Genomic DNA, 24825 nt, shown 5'->3' with positions numbered 1-24825 from the left:
TTTTTACCACGTAATATTGTGACAATAAACATTTATTGTGGACACATTACTGACACATGTATCACAGTTTCATGGAAAATTATGAACATTCTACTGTATACATATTGTAAAGGTCACAAATATGCATCATATACGATAAAAGAAACAAATAAAACCGCAGTGGAAATGCATAGAAAAAATATTTGAAAATATATTTGTGGCAACACGCGGTGCTTGAATGGCCTGCGCGACCGTGTCTGGGAGCTTCACACACGGGCGACCAGGCCCTGATGACGTCACAGCGCACCTTGTCGACTCCCTCACAGCCAAAGTAAGTGGAATTTGGTAATTATTTTTACATAGACATGTTCAGGGACGGTAATTTATCATTTTGCAAAGAAAAATGATATTTTGGGGAACATTTGATGTCATGCACACTGGGGGAATTTCACAATAAACACAGTGCATCACACTGGTTATATGGGAGACACTCGTTTTGTATGACGTCCGTTTCACATGACAAACATGGAACGGATTAAATTCGTTATGCGAGGTACCACTGTATATATATATATATATATATATATATATATATATATATATATATATATATATATATATATATATATATATATATATATATATATATATATATATACCGTATATATCTAATGCTCCTAGAACCATTGGAGCATGGCACAATCTCCTTCTATTTGGGAATGCATGCCTAGCATTACCGCCCAGGAGAGACAAGTCATTAGCAACCTCTGTAATCAGAGCTCTTAATGAATTCCCCAGAGCAGACAACCTGGTCCGCCTCCCCCCTCGTGCCAAGAACACCAGCCGCAGGACGACCAACAATAACTCATCTGAGAACCACAAAATGAGAGCACAGATCACCAGGAAAATAGAAGAGGGCAATACCACAGGTGCCATCAGAATCATGACCAGCGATGACACTATTGCCCCCAGGAACGCCACGACAGCAGAGGCTCTTCAAGACAAACACCCACCCAGAGCCCCCGACAGCAGCAGGGATCCCCAGGAAAACAATGCTGGCATAGAACCCTTGACTGTTCGAGAATCTGAGGTGTACAAAGCAGCCATGTCTTTCCCAACAGGTTCAGCAGGGGGCTTTACAGGCCTAAGACCCCAGCACATCAAACAAATGCTGAACCCGGTGCTTGGAGATGCTGCAAAGGACCTTCTAGTAGAACTTACCAGATTCTCCAACATGTGTTTGGCTGGCGGCATCCCTGAGGACATCAGGCCTGTCTTTTATGGAGCAGCACTCTGTGCTCTAAAGAAGAAGGATAGGGGTATCAGGCCCATTGCCGTTGGCAACACCCTCCGACGCCTTGTAGCTAAGGCTGCAGTGAGATCTATCAGCCAGGAAGCAGCCACCTTGCTGAAACCTCATCAGCTCGGGTTTGGGATTCCCCTAGGTTGTGAAGCTGCAGCACATGCAGCGCGGGCTTACATTGTTGATCTCCCGGACCAGAAGGCACTAGTAAAGCTTGACTTCAAAAATGCCTTCAATCAAGTCAGACGAGACGCTGTCCCCAGGGCTGTACACAACCATTTCCGTCCCCTTTACCCATTCATCCGATCGTGCTACAGTGGGGACTCTAAGCTTCTTTTTGGGGAGCATGAAATAAACTCCTGTGAAGGTGTCCAACAAGGTGACCCCTTAGCCCCCCTCCTTTTCTGCCTAGCTATCAAAGAGGTCACTGATAGTCTGACAAGCGAGCTAAACATCTGGTACCTGGATGATGGCACTCTAGCTGGAACTCCGGAAACCATTTTGGGGGATATAAGGAAAATCCAGGAGCAGGGAGCAGCCTTAGGCCTCATTCTCAATGCATCCAAATGTGAAATAATCTCCCGCAACCCAGACATCACTGGGCAAATACAAAATGCTCTTCCAGACATTCTCGTTGTCGAGCCACCGGACTGCACTCTCCTGGGTGCCCCCATTGGCCCACGAGCAATCGAGGAGGTCCTGGCTGCAAAAATCACTGACCTAAAGAGAATGCAGGACAGGATTGACAAGATTGATGCCCATGATGCTCTCTTTCTCCTTACAAGATGCCTGTCTCTCCCTAAGTTGACCTACTTTCTGAGATGTTCTCCATCCTACAGCAGCCCTAAGTTAAATGTGTATGACACCCTTCTGAGGTCCATGCTGGTGAAAGTCCTGAACCTGCCATTGGACGACTCTCAGTGGGAGCAAGCAACCCTTCCTGTAAGACTCGGCGGCCTTGGTGTCCGCACAGCCTCCCAAATTGCTCTACCAGCCTTCCTTTCCTCCTCTCATGCATCGCACGACCTCGTCAGAGATATTTTACCTGCAACCCTGAGAGATTCAGCAGGAATACACGATCCTGCTTTCACTGGTCCGGTCGTGATGGTCAAGTGGATTAAGGCGTCTTGTACATACCAGTTGCGTTGCTTCTGGGAGTATGGGTTCGAGTCACTTCTGGGGTGTGAGTTTTCAGTTGCATATTGTCCTGGGGACCATTCAGGCTTGTTCGCATTTGTGTTCCTCACGTGTGCCCCAAAGAATGAGGTGATTTGGTAAAATGCTATGCCCAAGATTACTATCCGAGTGCCGGCGGTGGGGTGGTTCAAATAGCCTCGGCTATCACCTCATTATGTCCGGTCGTGATGGTCAAGTGGATTAAGGCGTCTTGTACATACCAGTTGCGTTGCTTCTGGGAGTATGGGTTCGAGTCACTTCTGGGGTGTGAGTTTTCAGTTGCATATTGTCCTGGGGACCATTCAGGCTTGTTCGCATTTGTGTTCCTCACGTGTGCCCCAAAGAATGAGGTGATTTGGTAAAATGCTATGCCCAAGATTACTATCCGTAGTGCCGGCGGTGGGGTGGTTCAAATAGCCTCGGCTATCACCTCATTATGTCCGGTCGTGATGGTCAAGTGGATTAAGGCGTCTTGTACATACCAGTTGCGTTGCTTCTGGGAGTATGGGTTCGAGTCACTTCTGGGGTGTGAGTTTTTTATTTTATTGGTGGAGGCCAAGACCGTCAGTAGTTTCAAAGCGTTATATGACAAAGAGTGCTGGGAAGACGGGACACCACGAGCGTAGCTCTCATTCTGTAACTACACTTAGGTAATTACACTTAGGTAATTACTGAATGTTCAAATCAGTGGAATGTTCTTGCAGCCCCAGAAACCATTATAGAGCCAACAAAACAACACAAACAGTCCGGCTGGGACCACCCTCTAGTGGAAAAAGTAGCTGATGCCATGCTAAGCGTAGCAACATCAGACAAGGAGAAAGCCCGCCTCAGAGCAGTTCGTGCCCCCCATGCAGGAGACTTCCTCCTGGCAGTACCCATGTCTGCAATGGGCACGCGCCTAGATCCAGAATCCCTTCGTGTAGCAGTGGCCCTCCGCCTTGGTGCCCCAATTCACACTGAATACAAGTGTATTTGCAACAGGGTGGAAGCAGACCAATACGGACTGCATGGGTTGCATTGCGGAAGCACAAAGGGCTGGCATGCAAGACACAACGAGGTCAATGACATCATCAAGAGAAGCCTCGTCTCAGCTGGGTGCCCAGTGGAGAGAGAACCTCGCATCCTAGGGGTCCAAAACCCGGATTTCCCAGCACTTCGCCCTGATGGCATCACCATATACTCATGGAAGGAGGGTAGACAGTTGGTGTGGGACTACACATGTGTATCCACCCTGGCTGACACCTATGTACACTTCGGAGCTGATCAAGCAGGTGGGGCGGCCAACCACAGGGAAACAGCAAAATCACTCAAGTACAGGCGACTGGAAGGTCAATACCTCTTTGTTCCCATAGCGTCTGAGACGCATGGCCCCTGGGGCAAGAGTGCCTTGGGATTTCTCAAGGAATTGGGGTCCAAGCTCATTGACGTCACCAGAGACCCAAGGGCTTCCAGTTTTTTATTTCAGCATCTCAGTGTGGCAATCCAGAGGGGAAATGCTTGCTGCGTCCTCGGTTCCTGTCCAGAAGCGGAGGAGCTTCAAGAGATCCATAACCTTTAGGCATTTGTCTTGTATGTTTTGTAACCTTTAAATACACAATAAAGGAAAAAAAAAAAAAGGGAAGGGGGTGGTAGGAGAAAAGCACACAGAAACTGTATTGGAGGGAATACACATTCCCTCCAATGCGTTATGTGTGGTTTCCTCCGAGGCTATGGGTCCCCCTTCTTCCAGCCAGAGGTGGTACTCCCTTCCCTATATAAAAAAAAAATATATATATATATATATATATATATATATATATATATATATATATATATATATATATATATATATATATATATATATATGTCGTACCTAGTAGCCAGAACTCACTTCTCAGCCTACTATTCAAGGCCCGATTTGCCTAATAAGCAAAGTTTTCCTGAATTAATATATTTACTATAATTTTTTTCTTATGAAATGATAAACCAACCCTTTTCTCTATGTATGAGGTCAATTTTTTTTTATTGGAGTTAAAATTAACGTAGATATATGACCGAACCTAACCAACCCTACCTAACCTAACCTAACCTATATTTATAGGTAAGGTTAGGTTAGGTAGCCAAAAAAAGCTAGGTTAGGTTAGGTTAGGTAGGTTAGGTAGACGAAAAAACATTAATTCATGAAAACTTGGCTTATTAGGCAAATCAGGCCTTGAATAGTAGGCTGAGAAGTGCGTTCTGGCTATTAGGTACGACATATATATATATATATATATATATATATATATATATATATATATATATATATATATATATATATATATATATATATATATATATATATATATATATATTGGTAGGGCAGATCCTACCAGAGCGTATGAGAGAGACAGCGGGAACTCATAATCAAACGTTCATCGAAGCAGCCAGACAATGGGACACCATTGCACACCCTCAACCCCGACCACAAGTCCCAAAAGACCACAAGCAGGAACACTGGGTTAGCCCCATAATGGAAAAGACTGTCACAGCAATGATTGACGATGCTGATGCTGAAAACAAAGCCCGCCTCCTAGCGGTAACAGCCCCCCATGCTGGGGAATTTTTATTTACTGTGCCCAATGCAGCCCTGGGAACTCGCCTCGGTCATGACGCTCTCTGCATTGGAGTTGCCCTTCGCCTTGCCGTCCCCATCCCCACTGAACATAGGTGCATCTGCGGAACTGCGATGGCAGACCAATATGGTCGCCATGGTCTGGTATGTCATAAATCACAGGGTAAAATTGCAAGACATGAAGAAGTCAACGACATCATCAAAAGGAGCCTTGCCACAGCCCGCTGCCCGGCACTGCTTCTTTCAGGGAATCGCAGAAAATTATTAAATACAGAGGTCTGGCACACTGTTACAGCTTTGTTCCGATCGGCTCGGAGACCCTCGGTTCGTGGGGAAAATGTGCATTGAAGTTCCTGAAGGAATTGGGGGACAAATTGATCAGCGCTACAAAAGACCAGAGAGCAAAAAGTTTCTTGTTCCAGCGCCTCAGTGTTGCGATTCAGAGGGGAAATGCCTGTTGCGTCTTGGGCACTAGTCCAACTTCAGAGGAATTCGAAAAAGTGTTTGACTTGCAACAATGATCGAACCCGTCTGTGACATTCATCAATGTTTCCCATTGTCATGTTTTTCAAGAGATCCATAACCTTTAAGCACCTTTTTGTATTATTATTTTTGTATCAACCCATGTATATCTTGTAACCATCAAATACATAATAAAGCACAAAAAATAAAAAAGAAAGGGGGTGGTAGGAGAAAAGCACACAGAAACTGTATTGGAGGGGATCTAAACATTCCGTCTAATGCGTTATGCGTGGTTTCCTCCGAGGCTATGGGTCCCCCTTCTTCCAGCTAGAGGAGGTGGTACTCTCTTCATTAATATTAAAAAAAGAAATATATATATATATATATATATATATATATATATATATATATATATATATATATATATATATATATGTCGTACCTAGTAGCCAGAACGCACTTCTCCGCCTACTATGCAAGGCCCGATTTGCCTAAAAAGCCAAGTTTTCATGAATTAATTGTTTTTCGACAACCTAACCTACCTAACCTAACTTTTTCGGCTACCTAACCTAACCTAACCTAACCTATAAAGATAGGTTAGGTTAGGTTAGGTAGGGTTGGTTAGGTTCGGTCATATATCTACGTTATATGACCCTATCTTCGATGGGTCCCATCGAAGATAGGGTCTTCAGTAGCAGACAAAAACCAACTGTATACTGCCGTTATGTAGATGACATATTCGTAATAGTAAAAGACTCAGATGAACTAATTGACCTAAAAAGACACCTAGAGAGTCAGTACTCCGATTTACACATGAAAATAGTGAAAATAACAGTCTGCCATTCTTGGATGTACTAATAACAAAAACAGGAACCTCTTTAAGCACCAACGTATATACCAAGCCCACCAACATAGGATTATGCCTGAACGGTAGAAGTGAGTGCCCCCAAAGATACAAAGCCAGTGTTCTCAATGCTTATATTCGTCGAGCGCTTACCCACTGCTCTGAATGGAGCAGCGTGAGTAGAGAGTTTGAAAGAGTAACTCAGGTATTGGTGAACAACGGATATAGCAACGCGGAAATAAACGCTGCTATAAGAAGACACTTGGACCGTTGGTATAATTCAGAACCTAGAACAGAAACCACAACACCCCCAATAAAATTATATTACAAATCAACCATGCACAGTGAACATATAAAAGAGGAAAGAATAATGAAAGAAATAATCCGTAAAGGAGTAAAAAGCACTACTCCTAACCAAAACATAAACCTGATAATATTCTACAAAACCAAGAAGACTTCCGAACTCCTTATCAAAAACAGCCCGAAGCCGACGGAGAACCCTCTACAGCAGTCAAGCGTTGTATACATGTACACTTGCCCCCACGAAGGATGTAACCTTCAATGTAAGTACATAGGTATGACGTCGACCAAGCTGACGAGGCGTTTGACATGCCATCTTCAATCTGGTGCCCCTAGGAATCACATGAGACAAGCCCATGACATTACTCTAACAAGAGAAATGTTGAACAAGAATACTTGCATAATAGACAAAACCCAAGATTCAAGAAGATTACAAATTCTTGAGGCAATTCACATAAGAATAGAGCGACCTACCATGAACACCCAAATCACGGAACTATTTACTCTACCCACCATGAGAGTAAGGACAAGACAAGAACATATCGATGCCAACACAGAAGACAATGTCCAACATAACAGGCCAATTACACTGGATTAATCTTTGTGTTTGGATAGGAGATGCCTCGTATGGGCCAATAAGCCTTCTGCAGCCCCTATGTTTATCCCTTATGTATCCCCCCATGTTTTTCACCTTCATTGTATTATCACCTGACCTAATGCGGGTATAAAATCAACTAGTATTGTAAGATCTGTTCACTTGAGAATGAACCATGGAGGTTCAAAACGTCGTGCAAATTATACAAATAAGTGTAATACACTCTATAGTAAATCACTTCTTTTCTTCACCTTAAAAGTACGAAAATGAGTTTTGGAGAACTCCTATTCCAATTAAGCCCTGTTGCTAAGAAAATAGTTAGAGGGATAGAAGCCCTAAACCAAAAAATAATAAATACAGAATATGCGGTCATATTCAATGAAACATGTTTGAAAGAAAACCTGCTGCCAGTATACACCAATATATATATATATATATATATATATATATATATATATATATATATATATATATATATATATATATATATATATATATATATATATATATATATATATATATATATATATATATATATATATATATATATATATATATATATATATATATATATATATATATATATATATATATATATATATATATATATATATATATATATATATATATATATATATATATATATATATATATATATATATATATATATATATATATATATATATATATATATATATATATATATATATATATATATATATATATATATATATATATATATATATATATATATATATATATATATATATATATATATATATATATATATATATATATATATATATATATATATATATATATATATATATATATATATATATATATATATATATATATATATATATATATATATATATATATATATATATATATATATATATATATATATATATATATATATATATATATATATATATATATATATATATATATATATATATATATATATATATATATATATATATATATATATATATATATATATATATATATATATATATATATATATATATATATATATATATATATATATATATATATATATATATATATATATATATATATATATATATATATATATATATATATATATATATATATATATATATATATATATATTGTATATAGACCGTGCTCTCAGCCACAGCTCAGAATGGAACCAAGTCGACGAAGAACTCTGTAGGGTAAGGCAGGTCCTAGTCAACAACAGCTTCTCCAATGGTTTCGTCAAAGACATCATAAGAAGGAAAGTGAAACGCCATGCAACCTCTGAAGAGACAACTAAAACAACACCTATACCCCCTATTAGACTATTTTACAGGAACTTCTTTTCCACAGCTCATAAAACGGAGGAAAGGGTCCTGAAAGATATTGTTAATAGAAACGTTATCCCTACAGACAAAAATCAGAGGATACAACTGACGATTTACTATAAAACCAGAAAAACGGCCAGCCTACTCATGAGAAACTCTCCAGACACAAAGCAGAACGCTTTAAAAGAAACCAACGTCGTCTATGCCTTCAAATGCCCTCTTGGGGACTGTAAGCTCCAAAAAACCCAGTATATAGACAAGACAACAACATCTCTTTCTAGGCGTTTAACGATGCATAAGCAACAGGGCTCGATTAAGGAACATAAAATCTCTTCCCACAACCAAACCATCGCCAGAGAAATCCTAGTAAACAACACAGAAATCATTGATAGATACAGCGATAGTAGGCGGCTCGACGTCTGTGAGGCACTACACATCAAGAAGTCAACACCAGCAATCAACAACCAATTAATGCACAACTATATTCTACCCACCTCAAGACTCCGCTCCAATATAGAAGCATCAAGAAATATGGACCAATAGGTTTTCTACAATCACTTCCATTCAATACCCATTGTTTCGTGTTCTGTCTTGTGTTTAGGAATTTAATACCCTATTAATACCACCTCACCCCATCCACCTCACTCAAATGTAGATATAAACAAATCGAAGATGTGTAAGTTCTATTCAGTTGTGTATGTGTAAACTAAAGTCTTTGAAAATGTAATAAGTTTTACGAAACGCGCTCAAGTGTCGCGTCAGACTAGAAATAAAAATGAATTTTGGAGAATTGATTTTTGAATTACCACCAACAGTGAAAAGAAACGTACGAAAGATCGAGAAAATTCGTGTTAGAATTACTAATCATACTTTTTCGGTCATATTTAATAATATATATATATATATATATATATATATATATATATATATATATATATATATATATATATATATATATATATATATATATATATATATATATATCTGCATGTTTTGTTCACCATAACGAACCACTAAGTTGGTATTGTGAATCAAAAAGCAACAACGAGTGGCTGTCACACCAGCCAGCCAGCTAACCACTCTCCACCACTCCCTACCTCAACAACACCTCACTCGCCAACATTCTCCTCCCACCATACTGTTTTTGCTTTTATTCACTATATACAGATGTTATATATAAGTATCTACATGTTTTGTTCACCATAATTGTACAAGTATAGTAGTAAGTATATAGTAAGTACTATATACTTATAGTATAAGTATATAGTAAGTATAGTAAGTATATAGTAAGTATAGGTATAGTGAGTTCCGGCAATAAGAGGCGTCGTCATACACTCAGTCAGCTGGTGGCTGCTTCTCTCACTGGTTTAAGGCCAGACTGCACAAACATTTCTACCTCCAACAATACTGTTTGTGGTGTTATTACACTATATGCACAAATAATATGCATAATTATCTACATGTTTTATTCACCATAACTGTACAACTAAGCTGGTATGGTGCCTAAAGAGCATAGTGGTCACCCTCTACACAGCTTGACAAGTCATGCAGACGACACCTACCTGCAGTCACCCATATGGCTCCTCCCTACATAATCCATAATAAGGGTTATTTGATCCAGCCAGCCTGGTACTATCCCCGTGCCCATGACGTTTCTAAATTTGCTGCTCTTGCTGCCGTCTTTTGCAGCATGTCTTGGGCTGACATTTGGGCGCTGAATTTTTAGGCGGTCAAACAGGCTCCTGGCTGCGCATTACCTAGTTAATATTCCTGGGTCTCATCGGGCCTGTGTCGCTCTGGGTCGGCAGATGCAGCCAGTTGTCTTAGCTTCGCGTTGAGGAGCAAGTAACAACCGCCTCCCAGGTAAATCCCTCTTGTTTTCATCTTGTGGTAAATAGCTCTGGGGAGCCGACGAGGCTCCCCCCAGAAAACCAGCGTTGAATGTAATGAAACGCCATTTTCTGGGTGAGACCTGGAGGCTCTCAGGAACCCTCCCTCCCTCCGGTCGGCGGCTTTTGCGTATTTTTGATATCCAGCCTTAGAACTGGGATTGTGAGTAGCCGGTGTGTGGGGTCTGGGGCTTACCCTTTTCCCCTCCTGGGGAGGAGGGAGTTGCGTAGACGGCGGCATGGCGACGTGGTGACATCATGCTCGTTGCTCGTTTTTGTTTTGGAGAGTTCTCTTCAAAGTAGTTCGGCTCTCAGCAGCAATTTCTTAACCAGAACAGGGGTTTGTTTTGAGATGCTTACCTTTCTGGGTGCCTGACCCAGTTGATGGCAGACATAGAATGCTTCCAACCACACAGGGGTTTCTATAGGCCACTGCTCCTCATGCCTCTCTGAGGGGGGGATCAGGTTCTGGCTTGAGGTCCCCCAGTATCCCTAAGAACTCCATTCACACTGATGCCAAAGTCTAATATTAGCATATCATCCTGGATAGCTCCGAGGAGCCTCAATGGTCTCACCCAGATAATGGCGTTTCATTACATTCAACAATGTAAAAAGTTTCTTGTTCCAGCGCCTCAGTGTTGCGATTCAGAGGGGAAATGCCTGTTGCGTCTTGTTGTTGTTGTGTTGCAACAGTTTTTTTACATTTTTTAGGCGATGCTGAACAGCAGTGGTGTCAGCTCATGCTGGGTTCACCAGCCTTGGTTGCTCAATTAGTACTGAGGCTCTCACAACTGGGAATGTTGCCGACGATTTTTTTTAAATGGCGTCTGTTTACGAGAGCCCTGAGGAAGCTGATGTGAACCCCGTGTAACTGCGGGACTTTTAAATCCTGCGCGGTACTCCAACACATCAATAGCTGTGGTGTGCAAATCCGTGACAGTTGTTCACCGCAGCTATTGATGTGTTGCGCAGTTTAAGGGTTAATAATAAATGCTATGCAATTCACTTTACTTTGTTAGGAAAGGGTCATGTGAACAAATATAAAGGGGTCGTGTGTAGTGTAATGGGTCATGTGTTTGTAATTTTGAAGAAAGACAAGCAAATTGTTACACTGGTTACAACATGCTACAATGCAGATACAGTTGAAGTTGAAGGAAAGAGCAGAGTATGAGAGAGATAGATCAGCAGAACTGAAGATAAGAAAACTGTACACAAGGTGAAGAACAACTGAAGACAACTATCTGGATAGCTTGGCTGAGCCTGAGAGCACCACATGTGTACCGGGCCTTTGCTTATAGCTTAGACTCAGTAGGAGTACAGTACTGTGAAATGAACGTAACCTTCTTAAGGGCATCGAGTGAAGTACTAGTAACGGCAGCTTGGGCATGAATTCCTTGGGACTGTAAACTGCGGTAACGATCACGATGAAGAGCCGCTTCCTCTTGAGCTCGTTGCACTTCTGATTCCAAGCCTTCAACCTGAATAAAGAAGACAGTAAATCCACAATCATTATTAAATATAACTGAAATTTATCTGTCTTACTTAACCCCTTAGGCTACAAAAAACAAGCATTGAATGTAATGAAAGGACATTTTCTGGGTGAGCCCCGGAGGCTCCCTGGAGCTTATCGAGCTAATGTATGTTATATTAGACTGGGACATTAGCTAAGGAGTTCAGACCTACCAGGGACCAGCGCCAGAACCTGGCCCCTTCAGAGAGGTTTCAGGGAGCAATGGCCCTGGTAAACCCCCTTGTGGTTGGCGTTTTCCTTATCTGCCATCGACCGGGATTAGGCACCCAGAAAGGTAGGCATTAACAAAACAAACCCCACATGGTAACAAACTAAAACAAAAAACTAACAGAGAGGTAGAAACTCCCTACAATCCCAAGGAAACAAGCAAACAAGCAAACATCACACTTTACTGCCGCGCCGATCGTCCGTGCAGCCCTCCCCGCCCCGAGAGGGGGAGGGGGGGAGCCCTGGACCTTACTGAGCCGGCTGCCTAGCATCAGTTCAGAAGCTAAGCTTTAACCAATGCACGAAAAAAACGCCAACCGGTGGAAGGGAGGGTTGCCAGGGAGCCTCCGGGGCTCACCCAGAAAGCCAGCATTTCATTACATTCAACGCTGGTTTTCTGTGGGGAGCCCCTACGGCTCCCTGGAGCTTCATACCCAGAGAGAAGGTAAAGAAAGTGCTGACCCGGGAGGCGGCCGCCACAAACTCCGCAACGCAAAGCCGAGACAACAGGCTGCAACCTGCGACCCAAGGCAACAAAAACGCACAAGGAGCAGACACACACATAAAGAAAGGGGAGCCAGAAACCTGTCCGCCCCTCAAATCCTTGCGCCCGAAATGAGCCCTAGACGTCACCAACACAGCAGCAAAAGCTGCAAACGTCTGAACAGGACTGGGCACAAGGATAGACCTGCAGGCTGGAAGACTTAAAAAACTCTGCGGATGACCTGGGAGACCCTGAGCCCTGAAACAGGGAACGAGGGAAACCGGATCAACCCAAAGTGCATCCTCAGACACGGTACTCAGGTAACGACAAAAAAGGGCTACCGGACAACACAAGACGCACCCCCGGCCGAACCAATCAAGCATCAATAACCCAAGGACCCCTTCGGAATGCAACTGGTCTCAACCGTCGGCAGAAGGATGGAGAAAGGCTGCAAACGTACAAACCTACCACCAGTACCAAAGAGCAGAAACCTGAACCGAAGGGGCTACCGCAAACTGAGGAGAAGATAAGAAGGCACCCTGATCAAGGACCAGGATGGCTTAGGCGACGTATGAGCAGGCCGGAGGTGAAACAAAACACGAGAAAGCGTACGGAATGGGGCAGATTTGACGTCCACCCTGAACGCAAACTGGAGCAGCTCCGCCAGCGTTGTACAAAATGAGGCGACATTAAGAAACATCAAATAACTGTAGTCCTGAAAACCCAAGAAAGGACAAGACAATCCCGATGCGAAAGAGAAGATGACTTACGAAGAGCAAGAAAAAAGGTGCATAGAAACACCAGGAACATCATATTGTCGCCGAGATGAAGCTCACAGGTGGGACACCATCAACAAAGCCACCTGATCACTACAGAGATGGTGATACCTGCGTCAAAATACCAGACGCAAAGAGCCGAGGAGAAGGCCGAACCAGTCACATACAGGACCGGTCCAACCTGCCGAAAGAGGTGGAGCCGCGGGAAAACGCCCCGGGTTCGGACACCTATCAAGCAGCGTTTGAAAATAAAGCTGGGCCGGCCACCAAGGGACCATGAGGCCTACTCTCCTTGGGAATGGGCTCCAACCGAGCCAGAGCCTGAAGCAACAGCTGGACCAGGAGAAGAGGAACAGGTACCCCCACCTCGACAAGTCCTGCCGAAAGGCATCCACAGTGAACGCCTTGCAGGCGGGTAAGGGTGCTGCAGAATGGGCGACGCCTAGATCACGCCGACTCGAAGACGTCCATGGCCAGGAGTCCATACGTCCGGCAGAGCCAACGAAACGAGTCGGTGACGACTGGCCAATCTGCAAACAAAGGAATGAACCGAGACAGGCTGTCCGCGAGGACGTAGGACACACCTCAGACATGAACCTCACGGTTAGCCAAACCCCGAGAATCCAATAAACAAACCACTCGAAGGGATCAACCCTAAAGGTCAAACACCTAAGAGAAACCCTGTGGTTCCGGCAAAAAACCGCCAGAGAACAGTCCGAATGGAGCTGAATGGTAGAGCACCTGAGTGACGCAAACCCTCCGAAGAGCAAACCAGACAGCCACAAACTCCCGAACTGTGCTGTGAGCCCGATGGACGGACAGACCCCACCATCCCGGCCGACCTGGTGAGCACTGGTCACATAGCCCCAGCCGAGCGAAGACCCGTCCATGAACACATCAAGCGAAGGCTCGGGGAGGGGCCAAGGCACGGAACCCCGAAAACCACAAAGAGGAAGCTGGTGATGCAGCACTAACACAAGATCCCTGGAGGAACAAACCCAACGATTGCAAGAGAGGCGGAAGGGGAGTCTCCGAACCAAACAGATGCCGAAACTAAACCCGACCCAGCGGGCAGACCAGCACGTCAAAGTTCAGACTCCCGCACAACTGCTCGAGCAACCGCCAAGCCACCCGGGACCCCCTCATGAACAGCCGAAGGCGGGACCACAGCCGCAGCAACACTTCTGGAGGGAAAGACAAGGAGCGGCCCAAGAGCCCTAAACAAGACCCAGACAGGTCCTAACCTGGGACGAAAACAGATGGAACGGCCTCCAGATCACCAGGAAACCAAGCCCGGTGATTTGGAAAGAACCACACCCCTGGCGAGCAGACAAGCGGACCGACTGGGAGCCCACACCAGCCAGTCGTCGAGGTAGGCCAGACAACGAATCCCAAGCAGACTCAGACAGGGCACCAAGATCCGGTAAAGATGCGTAAATACACCAAGTGCCAATTACAAACTAGGGAAGGCAACAAAAGTGGCAATCCTGAAGCCCCACCACCCGCTAGTGCTAGTCCCGGAAAACTGGAGAGGAATGTGCCAAGAATTGACCTGGAGGTCCAGGGCCACCATCCAGGCACCCAGCTCCAACAGAAGCTGGACCAGAGTCCTCTGATGAGGGCATCGAATCCAGGGCGCAGACTGAAGAAGTCCAGAAGAACCGCAGATTCGCTGGGCCCGTGTCTGCAGAGAGCACACGCCGGCAAGGCGAAGAAGGCACAAGGCCCACCTCGACAACAAAACCCAAAGTCCCTACACGACCACAACACGTGCCAAGACCCAAAAAGATCAGTCTGCAAGCCAGGAAGACCCCGGAACCACGGAACCCCAGAAGGCAGAACCGGGTCACACATGAGGAAACAAAGCCCTCTGAACCCACAGAGGGGGCCCAAGAGGAAGAAACCTCCGGAACGAAACCAAAGAACCAAAAGGAACCCGGAATCGAACCAGGGGGAGCCCAAACTATCATATTTGCCAGGCAGAGATACACCACAGAAAGGCAAAGCACAGTCCCCAGACAGAACCCCCAGGGAAACGGTCAAAACAGACCGAAAACCGAGGGTCAAGGTGTGGGAGCAAGCATAAACAGACATAACAGAAAATCCGGTGTAAAATCAACACTCAAACGTTCCCAGAGGAACAGAAGACGGGCAGAAAACACCAGAAAAGCAAAGAAATGACAACAGGAGAATAAAACCCCTGAAAAAGGTGAAAAAGTTCACCCAAGATGCTCGCTCGCACACCCCAGGCGCATGTAAACAAACCACAACGCCGCCGTGGTGGCAACGCCGGGAAACCGGCAGAAGAAAATGGCCACCAGAACAGAGGGCTGTGACCGACACAAAAGATACGAAAACACGTCAGCAAAAGTGGGAAGCAATTAGACTGGATGGGCGAAAAACTCTGCCCAGAAGCAGAAAACCCAGGCAGGGGCAAACTGTCCCAGAACTGCTAGCAAGCATCCCCCACAGCCCCAGGAACCCTGCAACAGAGGCCCCAGGGCAGAGCCGTCCTCCAAGCTCTCCGCCCTTAAAGAAAAGTTAGAGTCCATGGGAAAGGCAGCAAGAAAGGGCCACTGGTAAGACCCAGAAGCCTTGGCAGGAGGAACAGGCTCGAAAACCTCCGTCCCCAACCCGAACGGGACAGCCCCCAAAACTGGCCGAGACTCGGCCCTAACTGAACCCCGCCCTGACCCGAAACCCGCAGACGGTCCAGAGCCGGGAACAGGGAGGGAAAGGGGCGAACAACACCTAACCAAAACGGTGCGGCCCTGGGGACATCCGAGTGGGAAAACCAACCTAGCGTGTTGCAGCAACCTAACCTAGCTTGCAACACGGATGCTGCCTGTAGTCTGAACAGATATAACATCAGGAGAGTACTGGAGAATAAGCAGAGAATATCTCTCACAAGACTCTGGGTCAAGGTGTCGGGGACCCAACAGACAACATGCTGGAGGTAAAAGTGGCGACAGTCACCTGGAAACAAGAGCACAGCAATTAATGAACCCGCACAAGATGGGTTGGAACCCGGAAGGCACATTCAATGGTCTACCAAGCCCCGACAGGGGTTTCCAGGGCTCGTAGGGTAACAACTACAGGAAGCCCGGGCAAGGTGTTGCTAACCAGGTTAAAACACAAAATAACAAGGGGGTAGAGGACAACACTGAAAACCCCTGCGTCGTGTACAATCACGGGAGCCTAGCAGAGGGCCACCAAACACTACCAGTGGAACTATAGCCACACTAGGCAGACCCCCACCAGGCATGAAAATAAAAACAAAAGAAAAACCCCGCAAAAGTACACCGTCTCCAGAGGCAACAGGAACCGGTCGCCGCTTAGGTGGCAGGCTGTGCAACACCTTGACGCCCTAACCAGCACAATACCAGTCCCTACCCAGGGCCAAACAGGGGCCCCAAGCCCCAGCTGGCCCCAAGGGCGAGGCAAATGCCGAGCAGCAAGAACCTCTACGTGAATGGATCCTGAAAGCCCCAGGGAAGATAACCCTGTCATGCAGGGGCAGTACTCACAGGGCGCTTAGGGAAAGAAGCCCCTAAGCGCATGCAGCCCCGGTACTGATGAGGAACACCTGGCCACTGCACAACACAATACACAATAGTGAACACCACACAAGACAAACACCCCCTAGGAAACTGAGGCCAGAGAAGCGTCTATCTCAGTTGACACTAGCTTCCGAACTGATGCTAGGCAGCCGGCGAGGTGAGGTCCGGGGGTCCCCCCTCCCCCCTCTCGGGGCGGGAAAGGCTGCGCGAACAATCGGCGCGGCAGTAAAATGTGATGTTTGCTTGTTTCCTTGGGATTGTAGGGAGTTTCTACCTCTCTGTTCGTTTTTTTTTGTTTTAGTTTTGCCCTGTGGGGTTTGTTTTGTTATGCCTACCTTTCTGGGTGCCTGACCCTGGTCGATGGCAGATAAGAAAAACCCCAACCACATGGGGGTTTTCTAGGGCCATTGCTCCCTGAAACCTCTCTGAAGGGGCCAGGTTCTGGCACTGGTCCCTGGTAGGTCTGAACTCCTTAGCTAATGTCCTGGTCTAATATAACATACATTAGCCCGATAAGCTCCAGGGAGCCGTAGAGGCTCCCCCACAGAAAACCAGAGTTGAATGTAATGAAACGCCATTTTCTGGGTGAGCCCCGGAGGCTCCCTGGAGCTTATTGGGCTCCAGGGAGCCCGTATCGTATGTTATATTAGACCGGGACTAGAAAACCAGATTTTTGGCAAATATTTTAATGGAGGACTCAATGCTGAGTCCTGACCGGACATCACTCTGTTTAACAGAGGACTCAATGCTGAGTTCTTTCCGAGTGAAAGTGTATTAAGGGAAGTCCCCCAGTACCAACAATCACGATTTATCTTCATCTGCTTGTACTATGATCTCTCTCATGACCATTATGAGGCCCTCTAGTTTGACATCAAGTTCTTCCTTAGTCCATGTGTTGCTAGCTAGTGGGCTGTAGGCATTTACAATTATCAGTTTATCATCCTGATTCCAGACCTACTATGCCATTATGTCAACTTCTCGAGGGTTGTCACGTATTAATTCTCTCATCTTCAGGTGTTCTTAAAATTAACAGAATTTTCTCCTGCAAATCTATTCCACTCTAGGCTAAATCTGATTTCTTTGTGATCACTGTTCCCTAGTGTACACCCAATTTCAATGTCATTAATCTGTGTTTCCCTTTTGGTTAACACTAAATTTAAAATATTATTTTCCCGTGTTGGTTCCTTAACCCTCAAACCGCTAGGGGCCCAAATGGAATTCACACCCACAGGCGCAACAAAAAAAAAAAAATCCAAAAAATTCTTTCGTCTTATAGAAGTGTTCATTTTTGTTCCCTGATCACGGAAAAAATAACAAAAAAATCGTAGGTGGCATATTTTAGCCGCAATAGGGTAGGGAAGTGTGGCAAAAAAGGGGCGTTGGCAGAGCCTTCGCCAGACGAGGTCTACTCCGCCCGAGCTGTCAGACGGCAGTTGCCACAAATATATTATTACCTAATTATTTCAATGTCTCTGATTGATTTTTTCTTAGTTTTTTTGCAGTAATATTATTCCATACAGTGAATTGTGGTATATTTATATTATAAAATGTGTGAACCATCGCTGTACTCAAAATTATGGTGTGCATATTAGTGATTCAATTATTATGTTCATAAAACAATAAACAAATAGTTTTGCTGTTGTTACACTACATACACAGGTTATATATAAGTATCTGCATGTTTTGTACACCATAACGAACTACTAAGATGGTCTTGTGAGTCAAAAAGCAACGAGGAGTGACCGCCAAACACCAGCGAGCCACTCACTGCCACTCCCTCCCTCAACACCTCCTCACTCACCTCCTACAATACTCTTTCTGTATTTATTCACTATACACAGATGTTATATATACGTATTTACATGTTTTGTTCACCATAACTGTACATCTAAGCTTGTATGGTGAGTAAAGGCCACAAAGACGTAGCTACTCACACAGTCAGCTGATCGGCGGCCGCCCTCAAGGCCAGACGCACTAATATTTGTCCTTCAACAATATTGTTTGTGGTGTTATTACGCTATATACACATATTATATATAAGTATCTACCTGCTTTATTCACCATACCTGAACAAATAAGCTGGTATGGTGCCCAAAGACCATAGTGGCCATCAGTAAACACCATGCCAAGACGTGCAGACGACGCTCTTCCCTCACCAAAATGGCGGCTCCCAACCTACTCCTCTCGCTGTTATCACACTCTATACACACGTTATATATAAGTATCTACATTTGTGTTCACCATATCGAACAACTAAGCTGGTATGGTGAGTGCAGTCAATAAATGGTGGCCACACACAGTCAGAAGACGACGCCACAACCCTCCCTCGCACAGCCTTACGCCTCCCTCCATGGAGCACAGCGCTAAATATCACCACAATCCTGCTATTATCAGAATCCTGGTCAGTTTTATCACAGTCAGAGGGCTTCAGTAATACTATCACTGCTAAATAATAGCTGTATCATATATATTATGGTATTTGTAGGCGATGCTGTGGTCACAAGCTGAACAGCGGTGCTGTGAGCTCGTGCTGCGTGCGCCAGCCTTGGTGGCTTGCTCAATACTGACTGTAACACCCAAGAATGTTGGCCTGGATTTTTTTTCTAGGTGGCATCTGGCAACTATCGGTCATGGCTGTACTATAGCTGCCCCTATCCCAGGCGGGGAGTTTAAATTATAGCGCTAGACACGAAATCATATATAAATGATGTGCGCGGTTTCGGTTTTGTCACTGATATCATTTATATATGATATGCACGGTTTGAGGGTTAATGTGTTGAGTAAGAAAGCAATCGTCAATTAATTCTATAAAATCTTCTGCTTCGTTATTCCCTGTTCTGTTAATCCAGTTTATTCCACTAAAATTAAAGTCACCCATGACACAAATACTATTTCATCCCATAGATGCTTTGCTTCCATTCTGTCTAAATTTGGTGGCCTATACATAACTCTTCTTGTAAGATTATTTGCTTTTTCGTTTAATTCTATCCAAATTGTTTGTGTGTGGGGCTGAGTTTTGATTCCCTCTTTGAGACTACATTTCAAATTGTCCCTAACATATATGGCTACTCCCCCTCCTCATCTAATATATCTATCTGTGTGAAATAGTTTAAATACATTCATTTGATATTCAGCTAATAGTTCTTTATTTTCTACATTCATCCATGTTTCAGTAAGTGCAATAATATCAAATTTTTTCTGTACAGACAAGAGCATTTAAATCGTTTATTTTGTTTCTTACACTCCTACTGTTCGTATAATATACCCGAAGTGTATTGTTATTTTGAGGCTCCACTCCTTCCCTGATCATTTTGCCAAGTTGTTTCTCCCGCAAATCCGTATTTTTATTACCTCCTTTCTCCATATCAATTCCCATACCACTATCTACTAACAGTATAAACCCAAACAAATCCCTCATGCCACAGGTTCTAAAGAGTTGGCAACAGCAATAACCCCAGCCCTGGGTAGATGTACCCCATCCTGAGCATACAAGTCATTACTTCCATAAAAGTGTTTCCAGTTATCTATGAAAGATATTGCATTTGATTTGCAATATTTTTCCAGCCAGCAATTTACACCCAGTGCTTTTGACAACCATTCATTTCCCACTCCCTTTCTTGGAAGAATGCCACATATGATCGGGATTCCTCCCTTGCTCCTAACTAATTCTATGGCTGTCTTAAACCTCTGTATCAGTGCCTCACTCCTAACTCGTCCAACATCATTTCCACCTGCAGTGATACAAATAATGAGTTTGTTCCCATTCCCAGCCATAATACCATTCATGTTGTTCACAATAACACCAATTCCAGCTCCCGGATAGCAAACCCTTAACCTGTTCCCCCTATCTCTGGCACAAAACGTTCTATCCAAATACCTTACCAGGAAATCTCCCACAACCAAAATTTGCTTAGGTACTTCCTTTACTTTCTGAGTGGCCTGCGCTTCGTTGCTTTCCCTTTCGAGTGAACTACAGGCTCACCACAGCACTTGTCCTCCAACACGCCAAATGAACTAGAAGTCCTTAGGATGTCTTTAGGCGGCTTTGTCAAGGTCTTCTTAAGACCCCTGTCCTTAACGACTTTCCAAGATGAGGTCTTTTTAATACTGGTCTCCTTTGTTTCTTCTTGATGTTGTTTCAGCTGTCATACCTCCTCCCGTAGGGAATCCAACTCTGTCCTCAGAGCTCCAACTATATTCATCAGTTCTTTCACTACAACTTCCATATTGCTATAATATTACTACAATCAGGAGCTCCAGCTAACACACTCTCTCACTGTGACTGACAAGTGACTACTGACTGTGACTACTGAAAGTTACTGTATCTCTTCCCTCAAGTCCTGATGTTGCTCTGGGTTCTAGCTTGGTTAGAATCCTATCAGGGAAGAGCTTTCTCCTGGCCCCCCATGGTGGCCGGCCCAGTCTTAGTTTCTGGCACTGCTTGCTTAGTGTCCGAAGCAGGGCATTTTTCCGCAGCCTCGCCTCTTTCAGGTGGTCGGGTCTGTGAGGTGCCTCGCTGGTTCGACTTCCTCCTCTGTATTCTGTGTCTGGCCTTCTGACACGTGTGTATTGCCATTTGTATGGTGATCAGGTAACTTCTTTCATGGTGTTCTACCTGTGGTTTTCGTCTCAGCAATAGTATGCAGTCTCTTGGCAGTCTTTCCGTCTTTTTCTTTCTCTTTGTCTGATTTCGTTGGTGTCGAACCGTGTTGTTTTGTCCTTTCTCTCTCTCTCTCTTGACTTTTCCTGGGTCTGCATCTCCTGTTAAATGCTGTCGCTTCATATTGTTGGGTGTTGGCGGAGCCGCTGTAGCTTTTGGTCCGGAGGAATGTCCCTTCCACTCTGTTCTGCTAGCTTTCACATGCTTTTTCACTTCCAGCGTTGCCCGAAGCATCTTGGTCTTTGCACCAGGATCTTTCCTTTCTCATTTACTCATTTTGGTTTGTGGCAGTCCCTTCGGTTCGTGCCTGTTTTTGGTGGGTTGTTTTGTAAGTTTGCTGTCTGCTCCTTCTATTCCGGCAAAGAATGAGGTGGCAGGTTTCTGGGGGGTCTGTTGATTGTGGATGCTTGGGTGGTTAGGCCGGGGGTGTATCACGTGTTGTGTTTGATGGCCAATTTATGCCGCTTCCGCCTTCCGGCAGGTTACCGGTTCTGTGTTGCTGGTTGCTTTTTAACTCGTAAATTGCGCATCACATCATATGATGCTTTGACCGACTTGCAATAAATTGCGCATTGCATCATATGCTGCTTTGGAATACTACGCAAAAATTAAACGGCCCGCGGATACACGGGGTTCACCACACCTTCATCAGGGCTGTTGTAAACAGACGCCATTTTTTTTTTAAATCATGGGCCAAATTCCCGGGTGTTAGGGGCCTCAGTATTGAGTGAGCTACCAAGCCTGAAGCATGCAGCATGAGCTCACAGCACTGTTGTTCAGCTTGTGACCACATCATCGCTTAAAAATGCCATAATATACTTGTTCATGCTATTATGTAGTGATGATATTATTACAGAAGACCCCTGACTGTGATAAAACTGACCAGGGTTCTGATAATAGCAGGATTGTGGTGATATTTAGCACTGTGCTCCATGGAGGGAGGAGTAATGCTGTGGGAGGGAGGGTGGTGGTGTTGTCTTCTGACTGTGTGTGGCCACCTTTTATTGACTGCACTCACCATACCAGCTTAGTGGTTCGCTATGGTGAACACAAATGTAGATACTTATATATAATGTGTGTACAGAGGGTATAAACAGGAAGAGGAGTAGGTTGGGAGCCGCCATTTTGGTGAGGGTGGTGGCGTCGTCTGCATGACTTATCATGTTGTTTACTGGTGACCACTATGGTCGTTGGACACCATACCAGTTTACTTGTACAAGTATGGTGAATAAAAGTTTACTTGTATAAGTATGGTGAATAAAACATGTAGATATTTATATATAATGTGTGTATATAGCATAATAACACCACAAACAGTATTGTTGGAGGAGAAATATTAACGCGCCTGGCCTTGAGGGCGGCAGCCACCAGCTGACTGTGTGTACTCACCTAATTGTGCTTGCGGGGGTTGAGCTTTGGCTCTTTGGTCTCGCCTCTCAACTGTCTATCAACTGGTGTACAGATTCCTGAGCCTACTGGGCTCTATCATATCTACATTTGAAACTGTGCATGGAGTCAGCCTCCACCACATCACTTCCTAGTGCATTTCATTTATTAACTACTCTGACACTGAAAAAATTCTTTCTAACGTCTCTGTGGCTCATCTGGGTACTAAGTTTCCACCTGTGTCCCCTTGTTCGTGTCCCACCCGTGCTGAAGAGTTTGTCTTTGTCCACCCTGTCAATTCCCCTGAGAATTTTGTAGGTGGTTATCATGTCTCCCCTTACTCTTCTGTTTTCCAGGGATGTGAGGTTCAGCTCCTTTAGCCTTTCCTCGTAGCTCAATCCTCTCAGTTCCGGGACGAGCCTGGTGGCATACCGCTGAATCTTCTCTAACTTTGTCTTGTGTTTAATTAGGTATGGACTCCAGGCTGGAGCTGCATATTTCCAGGATTGGTCTTACATAAGTGGTATACAGGGTTCTGAAAGATTCCTTACACAAGTTTCTAAAGGCAGTTCTTATGTTGGCCAGTCTAGCATATGCCGCTGATGATATTCTTTTGATGTGGGCCTCTGGGGACAGGTTCGGTGTGATATCAACCCCCAGGTCTTTCTCTCTATTTGACTCTTGCAGGATTTCACCTCCCAGATGATACCTTGTGTTCAGCCTCCTGCTCCCTTCGCCTAATTTCATCACCTTACACTTTCCCGAGTTGAACTTTAGCAGCCATTTTCTAGACCATTCCTCCAGTTTATCCAGGTCATCCTGTAGTCTCTGTTTATCTTCATCCGTCTTGATTCTTCTCATAATTTTTGCATCATCAGCAAACATTGAGAGGAATGAGTCTATACCCTCCAGAAGATCGTTCACATATATTAGAAACAGGATGGGTCTAAGTACTGAGCCCTGTGGGACTCCGCTGGTGACATCTCACCACTCTGATGTCTCCCCCCTCACCATTACTCGCTGTTTCCTGTTGCTTAAGTACTCCCTTATCCACTGGAGCACCTTTCCTTTTACTCCTGCCTGTTGCTCCAACTTTTTTAACAGCCTTTTATGGGGTACTGTGTCAAAGGCTTTTTGGCAATCCAGGAAAATGCAGTCGGCCCACCCTTCTCTTTCATGCCTAATTTTTGTTGCCTGGTCATAAAATTCTATTAAACCTGTGAGGCACGATTTACCATCCCTGAACCCATGTTGGTGGTGCATTACAAAGTTATTTCCCTCCAGATGCTCTACGAGCCTTTTCCTCATGATCTTCTCCATCACCTTGCATGGTATACAAGTTAAGGAAACTGGCCTGTAATTCAGTGCCTCTTGCCTGTCACCCTTTTTGTATATACTGTATTGGGACCACGTTAGCTGTCTTCCAACTTTCTGGTAAGTCTCCTGTTTCCAGTGACCTGTTATACACCATAGAGAGTGGCACACTTAGTGCTTCTGCACCTTCCTTTAGTATCCATGGTGAGATTCTGTCAGGCCCAACAGCCTTTGTCACATCCAGCTCCAGTAGACACCTTTTGACCTCATCACTGGTGAGGTCAAATTCCTCCAAGGTTGCTTGGTTTGCCGCCGCCTCATTTAGTGCAGGGGCTTCTCCTTGTTCTATTGTGAAGACCTCCTGGAGTCTCTTGTTGAGTTCTTCACACACCTCCTTGTCATTCTCTGTGTATCTGTTCTCCGCTTTTCGCA

At 44.5% G+C, this 24825-nt stretch overlaps 1 protein-coding gene across 7 annotated transcripts in view; it reads right to left on the bottom strand.

Moving 5' to 3' along the window:
- LOC123757411 (optineurin) overlaps nucleotides 1-24825 on the bottom strand; it is a 490032-nt gene that overhangs the window by 274604 nt on the left and 190603 nt on the right. For all 7 annotated transcript variants that reach the window (XM_069326928.1, XM_069326927.1, XM_069326933.1 and 4 more), the window contains one exon: nucleotides 11816-11953. In XM_069326928.1, the coding sequence (XP_069183029.1) occupies nucleotides 11816-11953 (138 nt within the window). The remainder of the gene's footprint in view (nucleotides 1-11815; nucleotides 11954-24825) is intronic.

Source organism: Procambarus clarkii, chromosome 19, assembly GCF_040958095.1.
Source record: "Procambarus clarkii isolate CNS0578487 chromosome 19, FALCON_Pclarkii_2.0, whole genome shotgun sequence".
NCBI lineage: Eukaryota > Metazoa > Arthropoda > Malacostraca > Decapoda > Cambaridae > Procambarus > Procambarus clarkii.
Note: the sequence above shows the minus strand (reverse complement) of the source record. Positions and strands in the feature narration are given on the sequence as shown.